The following is a 19,034-nucleotide window of genomic DNA, read 5'->3' on the forward strand; positions in this document are numbered from 1 at the left end:
GCGAGACTTGGCCCCAGCTGGGTGATGACTTCAAGTAAGGGACTTTTGAGAGATTCAGTTTTCATAAAGAGGTTAAATATCTTATTTGTAGGGTTGAGTGAGATAATCTAGATGGGCAAAGCATCTGTCTCACAGAAGATATTTTTATTTTATTTATTTTTAATTTTTTTGAAACAAGGTCTGGCTCTGTTACCCAGGCTAGAGTGCAATGGCACAATCTAGGCTCACTGCAACCTCTGCTTCCCAAGCTCAAGCAATCCTTCCACCTCAGCCTCCCGAGTAGCTGAGACTAAAGGTACCATACCACCATACCCAGCTAACTTTTTTTTTTTTTTTTTGGTGAGATGGAGATTTACTCTTGCTGCCCAGGCTGGAGTGCAATGGCGCTATCTCGGCTCACCACATCCTCCGCCTCCTGGGTTCAAGCGATTCTCATGCTTCAGCCTCCCGAGTAGCTGGGATTACAGGCATGTGCCACCATGCCCGGCTAATTTTGTATTTTAAGTAGAGATGGGGTTTCACCGTGTTGCCCAGGCTGATCTCGAACTCCTGACCTCAGGTGATCCGCCCGCCTCGGCCTCCCAAAGTGCTGGGATTACAGGCGTAAGCCACCGCGCCCAGTAAAATACCAGCTAACTTTTGTATTATTTGTAGAGACAGGGTTTCACCATATTGGACAGGCTGGTCTTGAACTCATGAGCTCAAGCGATCTACCCGCCTTGGCCTCCCAAAGTGCAGGGCTGACAGTAAGTATTCAACAAATGTTAGCATCCTTCTCCTTTCCTAAATCAAGGGGGAAAAGTGTCAGTGGCGCATACCTATTTAAGCATGGGAGAGAGGTGAACTTCAACCAAATTTTGCTCACATCCCAATTCTAATTAGTTTCACTTTATTGGGTACCTATAAAAGCTGCAAACATGGGCCAGCATGGTGACTCACACCTATAATCCCAGCACTTTGGGAGGCCAAGGCAGGAGGATGAAGACCAGCCTGGGCAACAGAACGACATCTTGTCCCTACAGAAAGTTAAAAAATTAGCCAGGCACAGTGGCACATGCCTGTAGTCCCAGCTACTAGGGAGGCTGAGGTAGGAAGATCGTTTCAGTCAGGGAGTTCCAGGTTACAGTGAGCTATGATTGCGCCACTGCACTCCAGCCTGGGAGACAGAGCGAGATCCTGCTTCAAAAAAAAAAAAAACCCCTACAAACATGAATATTAGATCCTAACATTCTAAAATGTACCTCTGGCCAAGTTTGGTTTTTGAGTTCTATGCTAAATTGAAGTGATACAGCAAAGTAGGTAATTTGGAATTTCATAACAAAAAGACCTGGCCAAATCTGAGATATGCCTTGCCAGGGGGCAACCATTAGCGTGTATCTGACAGTCAGCAAAATCTGCTTGCTTCTTTCAGTGCCTGGAGAATTTTAAAAGGGATAGCTCAGTCTTCCCAGGTGAAACTAATTAGTGAAGATTTGCTGCCAAGAGCCCCAAAGCTGTGTTCAAACCCAACCACAGTTTCCCCAGAGGCTCCCATGCACCCTAGATGTAAGTGCCTTCCTTCAGAATCCCTGGCGCCTGCATCTCAGTCCAGAGAACTTGGAAACTTTCATCTGCTTACACCGGAAGGAGGGAGAACTGAGGAGGGAGCACGGAGCACGGGGCGAAGGCTGTGGCCATCATCCAGGGCTAAATCAAAGGGTTTTCACCAACGTTTCAGAATTTTAGACAAGCTGCACTGCACGCTGTTGACACCAATGACAGTTTAATCTCATCTTTGGAGTTAAAGTAAATGAACACCTTTAGCAGACACCCTCTACTTTTTATAGCTCTTGCTGTTATTTAACCTGAGATGTAGAAATCAGAAATTGTTTATCACAGCAAGAGAGAAGGAGAAATGGGTTATTAGGGCTGCCATTTCACTCAACTGGGTAAACGATGGGGTCTCTGCCCACTCCCACAGGAAAGCTTGCTATGAGTTAGGGCTCCACAAATGCAGGCAAAACCCAAGCTTGCATTTTCGAGACCGTGCCCTCTCTTTCATCACGTCTGAAAGCACTAATCTTATTTTGACAACTGCAGTTTGGATTTAAAGTCTTCCAATGGTAAATGAGTCATCAGCCTTGTGCTTCTACACGGAAAGAAACAAAACAAACCCAATGTCACTGAGAAAAACTATCCTTTCAGGCAAACTCCAGCTGTGCCTAGTCTCCTCCTTTCCCGCAGCAGTTGAATTTTTTTTCAATCAATTCTCCTGTTCACTAACAAGATTTTAGCTTTCCTTGGGGAAGGGAAAAGGAGGAAGGGGGGAATCTCTGAAACAAAGTTTTAAAATACAGTTAAATCTGAGTGAATGAGGTTGACAAAAATAATAAATAAACAAACAAGAATAATGTCCTACTCCTGTAGAGTGCTTTTCAATTTCCAAACCAATTTTGACAACAAATGTTGTCACATTATGTTCTTAATATAAACCCCCTTTTGAGTGGATGCTCCCAGGGAGAGATCTTATTTAAAACATTTAAGTCAGTAGTCCTTAAACTGCAGCATACATCGACATTCCCTGGAGGGCTTGAGAAAAACCCACATTCCTGGGCCCCAGTTCCAGAGGTCCTGATTCAGTGAGTCTAGGGTAAGCCTGGGAACCTGCATTTCTAGTAAGTTCCGGGCAAAGCTGATATTGTTTTCCGGGGGGACCACACTTTAAGAACCACTTGCCTGGGTCCTCATAAAAACAGCCAAGCGGAGGAAAAGCTGTGCAAGGTTCAAGCTCATGTTCCCCTGATATGTACATTTTTTTCATAATTGGCATTTCTCCACTCACATTTAGTCAGCTCAGTTCTCCCATGGGGCTCTACTCACCCCAGATTCCTTCTTTTGTAGAAAACCCTGTGCCCTGGCACAGCCAGAGGATGAGCAAACTGCACATAATGATCCCTAAGCTCCCAGACCCAGGCCTGACAGCCCAGAGTCAAAGGGAAGCTGGATGACGGCATTCAGCAAGCCCACTGCTTCGGCTCACAGCAGCTCAGCCACAGCTCAGGTGGCCGCTATTGATTGTCAGTGAAGGCAGCTGCTTTGCGTGTGTGTGCGTGCGGCCTGCTCACCCTTCTAGCCTTGACCCACGCTCTGACTGTGGGCTGCCCCAAAGCTTCACATCCTGACCTTCACTTTCCACACCCGCTTTCTCCCTCCAAGATTTCATCTATTTTCAGGGTCAATGACCACCACCAAGCACATACTGCCCAGGCCTTTTCCTTGAACTGGAATTCTCCATCTCCAGCTGCACCCAACCACGTGTGTGGGCTTTCTCTTGGACGCATCCATTTGCCCTGAAAACTAGATTTCCTCTCTGAAGTTATCCATCAGTCTCAATTACTCTGACCCCACCAGCCATCACCTATCTGATATCATAAACTCCTCCCTGGGGCTGGGATGGTTGCCGTGGTCTCCTACTTAATTCTGTGGGTGTAAGAAACATACACTGAATTGACTGGACTGATTAGAATTGTTCTCTAATTGGATCTTTTATATTCTGCTCTCTGTGTGGGGGGCAAAAGGGAAGCCAAGATCTGAATGTTTCTTGGGTCCCTAATATGTAAGAAAAATACCCCATAAGAGTACCAGGCCCATAGAGGGGAATCCACAGGTATTGAATGAATGAGCGGATGAGTGAAGGCATCCCTGCCCCACTCTCTACCTCTAATCCAGCACATACATTATTGCCAGCCCAATTTACTAAAATGACCTGGTTTTGCCCTTGACACCCTGTGTTCAATTCCCCTACTCAACAAAGGACACTGTTGGAACTTAGCTTGAGAATCAAATCATTCCATAATTTATCCCTGCTTACATTCCTTCTCTCATCCTCCACTGATGCCACAAACAAGCTATTCCAGAAAGGCAGTCTGGTCCAGCGCCACTACTTACTTCCAAAACCTTGTTCTGATTAATGAATGTCAGCTTGATTGAGTGACAACTGGCATACAATAAACTGCACATACTTCAAGTGTACAGTTTGATAAATCAGGCTTATCAATATATCATTACCACAATCAAGATAATGAGCATAGTCATCACCCCCCTAAGTTTCCTGATGCTGCTTTGTAATCCCTCTCCCTGCTGCTCCCCACTCCTTGGCCCCAAGCACCCACTAATCTGCTCTCTGTCATTACTGAGTAGGTACCATTTCCTAAAATTTTATACAAATGGAACCACATGGTATGTTCTGTTTTTTTGGTCTGGTTTCTTTCATTCAGCATAGTGATTTGGAGATGCATCCAGGCTACTGCATGTTTCAATAGTGCATTCTTTTCACTGCAGAAGAGTATTATACAGGATGCATGTATTGCAATGTATCACCCATTCATCTGTTAATCAACATGTGAGTTGTTTTCAGTTTGGGGCTATTACAAGTAAAACTGATGTGAACATTTGTGTTCAAATCTTTTTTTAGACATAAACTTTTATGTCTTTTGAGTAAATACTTAAAAGTGGAATGGCTGGGTCACATGATAGGTAAATATCTAACTTTGTAAGAAACCGCTGAGCTGTTTTCCAGAGTGGCTGAACCATTTTACATGACCACTGGTGGTGTATGAGCATTCCAGTTCCCAATTTTGCGAACACATGGTATAGTCAGTCTTTTAAAATTTATCCACTCTGGCCAGGCGCAGTGGCTCATGCCTGTAATCCCAGCACTTTGGGAGGCTGAGGTGGGCAGATGATCTGAGTTCAGGAGTTCAAGAACAGCCTGGCCAACATGGTGAAACCCCATCTCTACTAAAAATACAAAAAAAAAAAAAATTAGCCAGGCTTGGTGGCGTGTGCCTGTAGACCCAGTTACTTGGAGGCTGAGGCAGGAGAATTGTTCGACCCAGGAGGCAGAGGTTGCAGTGAGCTGAGATCACACCACTGCACTCCAGCCTGGGTGACAGAGCAAGACTCTGTCTCAAAAAAAAAAAAAATTATCCATTCTAGTGGAGGTATAGTGATGTCTCCTGTCTGATAACATTGAGCATCTCTTCATGTGCTTCTCTGCTACCCATATGTCTTCCGTGGTTTAGTGTCTGTTCAAATATTTCGCCCATTTTTATGGTGGTGTTTGTCTTCTTGGTACTGAGTCTTAAGAATTCCTTATATTCTAAAGTCCTTTGTTGGACATATGTTTTGCAAATGTTTTATCCCAATCTGTGGCTTGCCTTTTCATTTTAGTAGCAGAGTACTGAAGAGCAAATGTTTTCATTGTGATGAAGTATATTGATTTTTTTCTTTAATGTTTTGTAGCTTTTTGTGTACTATTTAAGAAATCTTTGCCAACCTGAGGTCACCAAGATTTTTCTTCTACCATTTCATCAAGGTATTTAATAGGGTCTGCTCTTGCATTTAGGCTTAGAATACATTTTCAATTAATTTTTATACATGGTATGAGGTAAAGACAAGATCTATGTTCCTTTTGTTTGTTTGCTTGCTTTTTTGCACATGGCAATTCAATCGCTGCAACACCATTTGTTGAAGACATTATTGTTTTCTCATTGAATTGCCTTCCCACTCTGTCTAAAATCATTTCACCACATCCATATGGGTTTATTTCTCGATTCTGTTCTGTTCCATTGCTCTATATGTTCATCTTTATACCAATGCCACACTGTCTTGATTACTGTTGCTTTATAATTAGTCTTGAAATCAGGTAGTTTAAACAAAATTTAAAGACAAACTTTATCTTTTTTGAAGTTTTGTTTAATGTGCATGATTCACAGATTCCATATTTGTGAATTTGCCTACTTGCTAAAATTTGCTTGTAACCCCAAGTCAATACCCATGACACTTTCTCAGCCATTCATGGACATACACAGAGTGGCAAAATATTTGAGTCACCCAGGACACATATTCCCAGGTAAGGTCAAACAAGGCAATGTTCTGTCTTCTTATCCCATAAACAGCTCTCATCCCATAAACAAGCATCCTTTCTGTGGTCTATGCAGTGCCACATTTTTTGCCTTTTTGTACTTCTTGTTGGTGACTTTGCTGTTGAAAATGGCCCCAAGAGTAGTGCTGATCTGCTGTCTATTGTTCCTAAGTACTTTGCTCAAACATGAACAATAGCTTTCAATGCTAATGAATTAACAGTATATACTCAAAAACGTGTTTTTAAACAGAACATCAAGCAAGTTTATGTATTGATTGACGAATGTTGTGATTGGAAGCTCTCAGGAACCCAACTCTGTATTTCATCTAGGAGCAATGATTCAGAATTTGCAATTTAGTGTTTATGTATATTTTATAGATCATAACTACTGGGAATAATGAGAATTGACTGGGTTTGACTATTCTAGTTTTTTTGCACATTCATGTATATTTTAAAATCAGTTGTCGATTTCTAAAAAAATAGATCTGCTAGGATTTTGAAGGGGATTGCTTTGAATCTATGGATCAATTTGGAAAGAAATGACATCTTGGCCATATTAAGTCTTCCAGTCCACGATAGGATATATCTCTCCATTTATTTAGGTCTTTTTAAATTAATCTCAGAAATCTTTTATATTTTTCAATGTGTAAATCATACACATCTTTAAAATTTATCCCTAATTTACATATTTTTGATGCCATTATACTTGGTATTTTAAAATCTCAATTTCTGACTTTTGTTGCCAGTGTACAGAAATACAATGAAGTAATTTTTCGTATATTGACTTTTTATCTTGCAACATTGCTAAACTCATTTATTAGTTTTAGTGGCTTGTTGTTGTTGTTGTTGTTGTTGTTTTGAGACAGAGTCTCACTCTGTTGCCCAGGCTGGAGTGCAGTGGTGCAATCTCGGCTCACAACCTGTACCTCCCAGGTTCAAGTGATTCTCCTGCCTCAGCCTCCTGAGTAATTGGGATTACAGGCATGCACCATCATACCAGGCTAATTTTTGTATTTTTAGTAGAGACAGGGTTTCGCCATGTTAGCTAGTTGGTCTCAAACTCCTGACCTCAGGTGATACGCCCAACTCAGCCTCCCAAAGTGCTAGGATTGCAGGCATGAGCCACCACACCTGGCCACTGTGATTAATTATATTGATTGATTTTTGAATGTAAACCAAACTTGCATTCTTGGAATAAACTCCATTTGGTCTTGATGTATTGTTCTTTTTACATATTGTTGAATTCTATTTGCTAAATTTTTAAGAATTTTCACATCTAAATTCATGAAGAATGTTGGTTATAGTTATCTCTCTCTAATAATTCAGTGGTTTTTCTGGGTCATGCTCCTTGTTTAAACTGTAACATAAATCTATTAAATCACTTATGTAGCTTGGGAAAAATAATGTTGGGAACATTTCCAAAGAATGAAAGCAGTAAAATGCATTTGGTATTGTTCTTGAGAGAAGAAAAAAAAATTTAAGCTGGATAAGAAGTCTACATTTTCTGCCAAATGGATTTTTCTAAATGCTGCATTATCATCAGCTTCCAGATAGATTAAATGTTCCAGAAGAAAGGGAAAATGCCTTATTTTGAAAATATATCAAGAAAAAGAAACAAGATAAAGTTCTTTCTTGTTAGTAGGACAGGAATTCTGGGAAGGGGAAGGATAAGGTGAAACAGCATATGAAGAGGGGCACACTTCATGAGGTTTTCTTTCCCCCCATTTTTTTTTAAATGGGAAAAGGAAGGAACATAAAATTCCATTGTTCTAGTATTATGCTGATGCTTTTGCATATATCTCATATAATGGTATTGGATAGGGAAGACTTTTTGAAAGGCGGAAGGAATCCACAATGTTGAGGTCCAGTATGTTCAAAATTGCCCATATAGACACAACTTGGAGGATAAAATTCTACACCTTGATCTTAGCCAAAAGGCCAAGAAGTGATGGAAGCTAAGATTCTTTAATGTTACCTGGACAGTGAAGAGACCCAAAACTAGGTCATCAAAAGATGTGTTTTTCCCTGAAGAAGAGAAAATTGATAGGAATGGGGTCAGTGTGTGGGAATAACACTCTACAATAATTGAAGGGCTTTCTCTATTTGGATAAGGAAATAACTTTTTGGTATATGGCTTCAGATGGCAGAAATAGGATAAAAGTGGAAATCATAGACAAGTAGGATTTCAGCTCAATCGCTGATCCAGGCTGTCTGAATATGGGATTCAGGTGTTTTGTAATAACCTGATTCTGTAAGAACCATCACCCCTCTGGGACACTGGGAGGGGACAGAATTCTGAAGTTCCATAAGAGAGGAAGCCAGAAGTCTAATAGCCAAGGTCCATCACCATTCAAAGAATGTGTGGATCAACTGTGTCTGCCTTCCCTCTCCACACAAATCACAAATATACAATGGTGGGGACATATAAATATATATATATATATATATATATATATATATATATATATACTCTATAGCGTGTATGTGTGTGTGTATTTGAAGGCAGTTGCTGAAGAGGCCCTCCCACTATTATTTTGTGTGATGACAGTACCACAGCAATTAGCAGTGGACTTGGGGAAGTAACAATCTGTTGAATGTTAGTCCTGAATTAGTTCTAAGTCTCCCCGGGATTAGTGGGCTGAGGAACCTATCTGTCTTCCCGGCTTGGGGAAGGTTTTCTGATTGAAGGGTTGTCCTGCTGCCATCTGGGGGTCCTCTAGGGTCATGGGACAGTCTCAAATGATGGCCAAGAGCAAGACATAACAGGATTTGGATTCTGGTTTGATCACATTGCTAGCCATGTGAGCTTGGGTAAATCATCTAATCTTTTTGTTCCTTATTTTGCTTATCTGTAAAATGAGAGTGATAAAACCCACTTTAAGAGCTCATTGTGAGAATTAAATGAGACAGCAGATATAAAGCACTCAGGAAAGCTCCTGGCACATGGTAAACACCTAACAAATGGCTATAGTTAGGCCTGACCTCATGTGTTGCACACTGAGGTGGACGTGGATTGCAGTCACTTTTGGTTGCAATTACCCTGTTTATTTGATTCACTCCCATGCAAAAATGTGAGCTCCAAAAAAGAAAGAATATTGCTGTGTTATTCACTATTTTATTTCCAGTACTTTGCATGCTGCCTGGCACATTTTTATACTCAAAAACAATTGTTAAATGAAAAAATAAATGAACCAATCAATGATTGTATGGAAGAATGAATGGCAAGCACTTCTTAGGGACTAAGAGGTGCTTTGGGGTGGAGGTGTCACCCACATGGCTTTTCATCTGGGAGATTATCCAGCTATGCCCAGGACAAGGAAATTAAGTGGAAATAGCTTCCAGAAGTGGAGTACATGCCTCCTCTCCAGGCCCATTGTGAGTTTCTCTCGGTGTTGGCAGGCACAGGTCCCTGCTCATCAGCAGGGGTCAGTAGATGGCACAGCCTTCACTTGGCACACTTTTTAACTGTCCCCTAGACCAAAAACAGGGCCTAACAAGGACATAATCAGTGAGATAGGTATTGATTTGTTACCACCCTTCCCATCTTATGGGCAAGGAAACTAAGAGTCAAGGAGTTTAAATAACCAGCTCAGAGTGAGACAGCCATAGTTGGTAAGTGATAAGGTCAGGGTTCAAGCCCAGATCTGTGGACAGTGAAGGCCTTGTTCTTCCACCAAGGCCCCTGGTACACCAATTTTGGGAAAGCAAAAGAGTTACTAGTATTATCCTCTTCTGAAAGAGAGAGAGCTGTTCTTTATCACTACACACTTATTAAGCTAAGTCGGGCTGAAGGTTAAGATGGCTTAACTGCTTCAGGGTGACTGGAGAGCTGGGTCAGACGGGACAGCAGAGCTCTGCTAAGCCCTTCCCTGGGACCCCTCACTGCCCAAGGCCAGTGAATCTCAAAGTGTGGCAGTCATTCGTCAGTTCATTGAAAATCCAGACCTGTTGACTCTGCATCTCTGAGGGTGAGCCCAGGAGTCAGTTTCCTGGCTCATTCTTAGTCACTGAAGTTTGAGAAACCCTGCCCTGAGCTCCAAGCCCTTCTCCGCCTGGGCCTCCCTGCCCCTCCCCCTGGGCAGTCTGTCTGAAGTCCAGGCAGGGTCTGCTTCATGTCCTCCTGTGGCACATCCCTAGGCAGGAGGAATCCAAGGCCAGAGCAGTACTGGAGATCCGGGGGACATCAGGGCCTGTGGTAGGCCCAGGCAGGGGTCTGGCAAACCGTGCTGTGTGGGGGAAGGCCTTGCTCATAAAATGAGGGCCAGAACATTTTATTTTTTATTTGCTGGTGTCAGAATTCTTCTGGCTTGGCTAGGCCAGCCCACGGAAAATAAATATCAGCAGATTCCCAGATCCCAGTCACTCAGTGGGACATGAGACAAGGAGAGGAATTCCTTGTGCTCCTAAGAAGAGAAGGGCGCCAGGCACAGTGGCTCACTCCTGTAAATCTCAGCACTTTGGGGGTTGAGGCAGATGGAGCACTTGAGCTCAGGAGTTCGAGAGCAGCCTGAGCAACTTCATCTCTACAAAAATTGGCCAGGCATGGTGGCATGCAGCTGTGGTCCCTGATAGGAGGCTGAGGTGGGAGGACTGCTTGAGCCTGGGAGGTTGAGGCTACAGTGAGCCATAATTGTGCCACTGCACTACAGCCTGGGTGACAGAGCAAGACCCTGTCTTAAAAAAACAAAGGAAAAGAAGAAGAAGGAGGAGGAGGAGGCGGAGGAGGAGGAGGTGGAGGAGGAGGAGGAGGAAGAGGAGGAGGAGGAGAAAGAGAAGGAGGAGAAGGAGAAGGAGGAGAAGGAGAGGAAGACGGAGAAGGAGAAGGAGAAAGGGCAGGAAGGGAGTGGGCAAGATGGTGGGAGGCTGAGATGGGCCAGAGAAGCATCTGGGGCAGAGGGGAGGATGCCTGAAGAGGAGGAAGGGTGCCTCCAGAGGATGGTTGTGGGGAGGTGGAACACCTGAAGAGGTGGAGGTGTCTAGAGGGGAGTGTCTAAAGAGATCTCTAGGTTGTTTGCTGAGCAGTGTGTGAGATGACCTTTCCCAGGCTCCCCCAGTTCTTTAGGAAACTCTAAGAAACCCGTGAGTACTTGGTGGGAGTGATTTTTTGCTGTGGATTTTGAGGAAGCGTCAGATCTTCAAGTGGAAGATGAGGATGATTCAGGCTGCACTCAACTTGGGATCCTGGGGTCTGAGAGGAGCCTAAGAACACATACCCCCCACCCCACCCCTGCGATTCAGAGTCCAGAGGGCTTTGGGCTTCCACAGCCCACACAGAACTGGAGGGTCAAGTAGATGTTACCTAATCTTGAGGGGCAGGGAGAACTCCAGCCAACCCCTCAACCCCGAAACTGAAAAAAAGTGAGAGGAAACATGAAAAAGGTGGTTGGCCTCTATAAATGTGACACTAATTACAGCCATTTGTGCAAACTGCTTTCCATTAATGCTTAATTGCTTGCCATGAGGTATAACAACAATGACACATTGCAACAACGACACATTGCAACAATTACACATAGCAACAGTTATGTATGGCATGAACTAAGTGTCAGATTAGCTGAGTTTTATTTGCTTCCATGTGGGCTGGTCTTCCTCATGACTTGCTTTTGGTAGCCTGGTCATCTGTGGGTTAACTCAGTGGCTTTATCCCTAACTTTAAAAAGTAAGGACACAGTACTCAGTGTATGAGTAATTCTGTCCTTTAAGGGGTAGACTACCTCGTGCTGGCTCAAACATCAGTATACTGTCTAGTCTTTGGCACTTAGCCAAAAAAGAGAATGCGAGTTCTAATATCTTACATCTGTTTACCCCCTTTTTAAAATCTAGGACACCTATAAAGTGTCCCACACCAAAGCAAGTGGGTCCCTGCACCCCTCTAAAACAGAACTTGAATAATCACTCCCAGCCAAGGTTAATAACTCTTCCTAAATCCACGCTTTATAGAAGATAATAAAATATGGAAACAGTTCCTTAGGGTACAGTTAATAAAGACAGTGGATGAAAAGGCTCTTCAGTAGTCCCTGCTAAAGAACAAGCTTGGAAGTAAAGGAGACCAGTTCATACATTCAAAGAGGCTATTTCTGAGATGGTGCTTCTACCTATCTTTCCAACTCTTCCTGATGGCCTACTATGTGCCCAGCTCTGGACTAGGCACTGTGATGGGGTCAACAGAAAATACCAAACTTTATTTCTGTCCCCAAGAGGTGATAACTGGGGTGGGTGAGGCACCACAGATGAATAAAATGAGCCCAGATAAAAGAAGAGAGAGGAAGAGGGAAGAGGAAGAAACCACAAATACATCAGCAAGGCAATCTTACTTCTGCAAGTCCTCTGATCCGAGTTGAGAATGTAGCCTTGTTTGCACCTGCAGACGTATGAGCCAGGGATGTTGATGCAGAAGTGGGCACAGTTATGCTCCAGGGTGCTGCACATGTGGGCTGCTGAAAGGGAAGACACAGAAAGCTAAGTCAACGGTGACGCCCTCTCTCACTCCATTCCAGCCAGCAAGCATTTATTCAGCGTCTACTCTCTCCTCTGGGCAGGACTCAGAGAAATAAGCTGCAGTCCCTACCCTCAAGGGGGCTCACAGTCCAAGGTGGACAAGACAGGGCCAGATAAAGGGCCATGGAAAATCAAAGAGAAATGGTGTTAGGCTGAACTATATGAAATTGCTGATACTTGATTGGTTTTGACCTACAAAAAAAAAGCAAGAAATTTCCAATTCAACTTAACAATACCCATGTGGTGGGCTGAGGAATCAGAAAAGTTTGCCAGCATCAGAGGGGGCTTTCGCTTAAGTGTGGATTTTTAGGAAGCAGCAATGGGGCTGGAGGAAAAGCTATTAAATAAGCAAGAATGTGTTAAAGAACCAACAGTTTCTCAAAATTGTGTTTCAAGAGTAATGTAAATTTTTAATATGCAAAAGTATACACAAAATTTTGGAGTAAAAAATGCATTCACACGTTTCATGTTTCTGTAATCTTCATGTCTCAATTTAAGATATCTATTTAGCGTCTTGTCTTTTCTTTTATTTCCTTTTTTTTTTTTTTTGAGACAAGGCCTTGCTCTCTCTCCCAGGCTGGAGTGCAGTGGCACAATCATGGCTCACTGCAGTCTCAAACTCCTGGGCTCAAGCCATCCTCCCACCTCAGCTTCCCGAGTAGCTGGGACTATGGGCGTGTGCCACCATGCCCGGCTAATTTTTAAATTTTTTTTGTAGAGACAGGGTTTCACTATGTTGCCCAGGCTGGTCTCAAACTCCTGGACTCAAGCAATCCTCCCAATTTGGCCTCTCAAAGTACTGGGATTACAGGCATGAGCCACCACGCCTGCCCTCTGCATTTAGTTCCTGAAGTACCTCAGCTTTCTGGTATATTGGTTCTTGCGTAAGTCTGTCTGTAGCTCATAAAAATTCTCTTTTTTTAATGTCCTAATTTATGACTTTACTCAATGTAACTTGATTGCATTTAAAATTAACAAGCAACAGTACAAACATAACAAGTTGTGCAAGTGTTCTCATAAACAAAAAAGATGTCTATATGTAGAAATATATTTTTATGAAGCTAAAATAAAAGGAGCTCTCAAAAGCTTAGAACAATTCCATTAATCCAGCGCTTATGAAAACTCAGCTGTGATTAAATCCATCTGAAGTTTATGTCTCTTTACATTGGAGTAAGAAATATGGTGGGCAATAAATGAACTAGGGAAGTAAAGCTGTTTTATTTCACAGCAATACAATTTAGAATGTACTGTTCTGAGTCTGATTGTCTGTGTTTTGGTTCCTGTTAGGATACAAGTAACACTAGGAAGGTTTCTAGAACCAATCAGTCATTTTTACTTCAGGGTGAAATAAACAGCTTTTTTTGTGACCTTATACAAGTTTCTTTTATTGTTATTACTATTTTTAAATAAAATAGAAGTTTTCTCATTTTTAAAAATAGAGATGATGTCTTACTATGTTGCCCAGGCTGGTCTCAAACTCCTGAGCTGAAGTGATTCTCCTGCATCAGCCTCCCAAAGTGTTAGGATCACAGACATGAGCCACCACACCCAGCCCTTTGTGCAATTTTCTTAACCTCTTTATAAGACATGAGGATAAAAATAGCACCTACCTCATAAGAACCTCAACAAGGTTAAATTAATGGAGATGGTAGAGTGTTGAGAATAGTGCCTGGGGAATGCTGAAGATACCTGCTAACCATTTTATAGCAAATGGGAATTATGGTGGCATTTTCTCTTATTTTACATCTGTAGGTTCATCCTATTTATATTGACCTTCACCTCAGTTTTCACTCAACGTTAATCACAGATTCTATCAATGTTGATACATGTACTGTATTTCATGGAATCTGAAATGCACCCCAGTTTCAGAGATGTCAAACTGTGAAGACATGTTCAGTTGATCCTCATTCTTCACAGATTCCATATTTGTGAATTTGCCTACTCACTAAAATGTATTTGTAAGCCCAAACCAATACTCACAGCGTTTTCATGGTCACTAGTGGACATGCTCAGAGTGCATGAGCACTCAATTTAAAATATCTCTAAATTTAGTTTATTTTGTGAGAAAGGCTCTTGCTCTGTCACCTACGCTGGAGTACAGTGGCACAGTGACAGCTTGCTGCAGCCTCAATCTCCGGGGCTCAAGTGATCCTCCTGCCTCAGCCTCAGCCTCCAAAGTAGCTGAGACTACAAAAAAATGTGTTGCCTGGTGCAGATGTTCTCAGCTGAGGTTGAACAAGGTGCCACTCTGCCTTCTTTTTCAGCTTTCATTCTGTAAACAAGTATCCTTTTCACAGTCTACTTAGCACCACGGTTTTTTTGTTTGTTTGTTTCATTTCTGTGCTTTCTGTAAGTGATCTTGCTGTTTAAAATGGTGACGCGCTGTCTAGTGTTCCTCAGTGCAGAAAGGCTGCAATGTGCCTTACAGGGAAAATATGTGTTAGATAAGTTTCATTCAGTCAGGAGTTATTGTTGGCTGTGGGTCTGATGTTAATGAATCAATGGTGTATATCAAATAAGATGTTTACGGCCAGGCATGGTGGCTCACACCTGTAATCTCAGCACTTTGGGAGGCCAAGGTGGGTGGATCACTTGAGGTCAGGAGTTTAAGACCAGCCTGGCCAACATGGTGAAACCCTGTCTCTACTAAAAAAAATACAAAAAGTAGTCAGGAATGGTGGCAGGCACCTGTAATCCCAGCTACTCAGGAGGCTGAGGCAGGAGAATTGCTTGAAACCGGGAGGCAGAGGTTGCAGTGAGCTGAGATTGTGCCACTGCAGACACAACGAGACTCTGTCTCAAAAAATAAACAAACACAAAACAAATAAGATGTTTTTAAACAGAAACACACATAAAACAAGGCTATGTATTGATTAGTTGACAAAAAATATTGTCACCAGAGGATTGCAGGAACCTAACCCTATATTCCATCAGGAATATATGGAGCAATGGTTTAGTATTCTCTAACTCAGTGTTTGCAGTGACTGTATAAAGCATAATTATTGTGAATAATGAAAACTAGCTGTATTTTAGATTTAAAGATTTAATCAAAACCTTAGATCTAGTTTATCCCTCCCAATCGATTTATCCATTGGTCCTATGACTTTCCTCATTTTATTTGGCCATTTCCCCATTGGTCAGCATTTGGGTGCTTTCCAAGTTTTCATTTTCACAGTGTTGTGATGAACATTCCTGAACGTGTCTCCTTGAAGGCATGTACAATGGTTTCTCTAGGACTGGGTCTCACTTTAAATAGATATGGCCTAATTGCCTTCCAAGACAGCTCATATCAGCAGTGATGGTCCTAATGATTCCCATCCCCTCAAAACTTCAGTACTTGGTGTTACCAAACTTGAAGTTTTGACAATCGTATGGTGAGGGGTAATCATTGTCCCACTTTTAATTTGCATTTGCTTTGTATCCTGACAGAATCTCTTCCTGGACTACTGGAGTCAAATTACCCATGGGCGGAGGGCATTTCTAAGGCACTCACAGCATGTCACTGTCTCCCTCCATAATTAAGGAAGTGTAGTGTGTAGGCAACCAACTACACGGCAGTCACCCACTGCCATAAGTGGGAGGCCCAAGTGATGTACCTGGTGCCTGTCTTCTTGCTGAGACCCTAACAGACAAAATAAGAAGACAGGAGATGTGAGGCAGAGAAAATATCTGGCGGGCAGCAGGCAGCATCGTTGGGAGAGGATGGCTACTGGAAATAGACTGCCTGAAGGCTCAGCTTCACCACTCCCTATGACCTTGTGCAAATGACTTGGTTTCTCTGAACTCCGCTTTCTTCACCTATCAAATGGGGAAATTAGGCCAAGCATGGTGGCTCATGCCTGTAATACCAGCACTTTGGGAGGCTGAGGTGAGCAGATCACTTGAGTCCAGGAGTTTGAGACCAGCCTGGCCAACATGGCAAACTCCCATCTCTACGAAAAACATACAAATAAGCTAGTCGTGGTGGTGGGCTCAGCTACTCAGGAGGCTGAGGCAGGAGAATTGCTTGAAACCGGGAGGCAGAGGTTGCAGTGAGCTGAGGTCATGCCACTGCACTCCAACCTGGGTGACAGAGAGAGACTCCATCTCAAAAAAAAAAAAAAAAAAAAAAGTTGGGGGGGAGGGGGAATTAAAAGAACTATTGCATTGGGTTTTAGAATGACAGCTTGTTACTAAGGCTTATTTTGGCCATGTGCCATAAGAGAAACTGGAACTAAAAGATTATAACTTGATGTAATGGAAAAGGCACTGGATTGGGAGCTAGAAGACTGTGCTCTAGTTCCCCTCTACCTTGAACAAGTGAGGGAAGTTCTGGGAAACCAGGTAGCTCCTGTAGACTATTTCTTTACCTGTAGAGTAAAGGCATGGACAGGCTCTAGGGACCTCAGTACAGACACCTATTATTTAGTCTGGTACCTGGTTTTTCTAGAAACTGCCCTTCCTTCTCACTCCAGACAGCTTGCATCGGGGAGCTGCCGTGGTGGTCTGAGGTAGTCCCACTCCTGGCCACTGTTGGTTGGTACAAGGTTTGACAATCAGAGTCCTTTACTGGCATTTAGGAACCAGAACTGAAGAATAAGTGAGCCTCAGGGGCTGGTGGGGCCATGCTTCCTGACTGTGGACTGGAGAAGGAGAGGAGTGGAGGGGAGATGGAGTGAAAGCAGGACCCTCACGACTGCCATCCTTGTTTCCATGGATAATATAATGCACTCCCCCCCATCTTTTAGAAAAAAATGGAATTCCTGACACTTTCAACCAAAAGAATCTCAAACATCTTCACTAAACTAGAATAAAACTTTCCCATCTGTAGAATGCTGTGGGTGAGTGCTGAGTGACTTTCAGAGCATCCAGGCCTCATGCCTTGCCCTCTGTGGGATGGGCCTTTGTGGTGAGAGCCAAGGGGAGACCACAGCCTTGCTTCCTCCACCAGTCTGCTGGAAACAGTCCTATGAGCCTCGTTTCTCAGAAGGTCCTCTGGGTTTACACTCAGCCAAGGCCTTGTGTTCAGAGGGGAGGAATAACTAATCAGCAGTCTAAGTCATTGGTGGGATTGGATTTGTTGACTAGGAAATAAGAACAGTCTTTTTTTAATGATAGTATGAATGACTAAAGGAGTGGTCAGTGTAGGGAGGTGGGCTGGAGGTCTTGTATCACTGGGTGCAGTAGACTCAACGTTTGTGAAGTCAGTCCAGCCTCCCCACTTCACATCAGGGCCTCAAAGGGGTGCCATCAGTGTAGGCTGCCCAGGCAAGTTCATGAAGGGTGTGTCCTAGGAATACTGTTAGGGCCTTAAATTGTGCCTGGCCTGGGTGGGGTGGGGCTGTTAGGGTAGGAACAGCCTGGCTCCCTGCTCCAAAATACCAGAAGATGCTGATAAAGTCAGCACCTAGAGGTTAATTAAAAGCAGTCCCGCCCAGGTGGCAAGAATCACCAGAACACTCGGGACAGCATTTTCAGCCCCTAGATTCCATGTTTTCTCTTACTGGGTGGCAAAAATGGCAGACTCCAGGATGTGTGGGTTTTGGTCATCTCATAGACAGGACCTCAATTCACAGTGCACCTGGCCTCTCCCTGGTGGTCTCAGGGGTGGCCTGAGAATGCAACCTCAGGATTCCCCTTGCTGTGGCTAGTATGGGAAGTTCCTGCCTGCAAGTATAAAGCCTCCACTGTGCTCAAGATTGTACAGCCAGACAGCCAAAGGGACAAAGCCAGGACTCTCACCCAGCGAGGTCTGGCTCCAGAGTCTAATCAATTCCTCACTGTATGATAAAGGTCCTGCCTTGATCACACCCAGACACCGCCTTTCCCAATCTGCAGATGCAGCATTGATTTTCAGTTCTGCCTGCAGAATGCCTAGGCTCTCGTCTCAACTCTACCACTTACAGGCCAGGCACAGTGGCTCATGTCTGTAGTCCCAGCACTTTGGGAGGCAGAGGCAGGAGGGCTGCTTGAGCCCGGGAGTTCAAGACCAGCCTAGGCAACATAGTAAGACATTGTTTCTTTTTAAAAAGTAAAAATTATTCAGTCATGGTGGCGCACACCTGTAGTCCAGGCTGGGATGGAACTTTGAGGTGGTAGTGAGCTATGATCATGCCACTGCACCCTAGCCTGGGTGACGGAGTGAGACCCTATCTCAAAAAACAAAATAAAACAAACAAATAAAAACAAAAAAACAAGCTCCAGCACTTACAGGTTCGTGACCTTGGACAAGTTATTTAACCTCTTTGGTTCTCAATTTCCTCTTCCATAAAATGGGAACTATAAGAGCATCTACTTGGCAGGTTTGTTGTGTGAATAAAGTGAGTTAACATACACTAATAGCCTGAAACAACACATGCATACATTAATATCAAGAAATGTTAGTGATTATTAGTATCACCTCGTCTTTAAAGCCCTCCTGGAGCCCCCAGGCAGACCCTGACAATTTCCAGTTCGGTAAAATAGGGATAATAGAGCCAGGTATAGTGACATGTAGTCCCAGCTACTTGGGAGGCTGATGTGAGAGGGTTGTTTGAGCCCAGGAGTTTGAGGCCAACCTGGACAACATAGTGAGACCCTATCTCTTAGAAAGAAAAAAAAAGATAATGATAGTACCTGCCTCAAAGGGCTATTTTAAGTATTAAATGGGATA

General features: G+C 43.3%; 1 protein-coding gene across 1 annotated transcript in view; it reads right to left on the reverse strand.

Moving 5' to 3' along the window:
* The window catches only part of MATN2 (matrilin 2), a 146,191-nt gene that overhangs the window by 82,324 nt on the left and 44,833 nt on the right, over nucleotides 1–19,034 (reverse strand). The window contains exon 3 of the mRNA XM_004090737.3: nucleotides 12,220–12,342. Coding sequence (XP_004090785.2) covers nucleotides 12,220–12,342 — 123 coding nt within the window. The remainder of the gene's footprint in view (nucleotides 1–12,219; nucleotides 12,343–19,034) is intronic.

This window comes from Nomascus leucogenys, chromosome 16 (genome assembly GCF_006542625.1).
Source record: "Nomascus leucogenys isolate Asia chromosome 16, Asia_NLE_v1, whole genome shotgun sequence".
Taxonomy (NCBI): Eukaryota; Metazoa; Chordata; class Mammalia; order Primates; family Hylobatidae; genus Nomascus; species Nomascus leucogenys.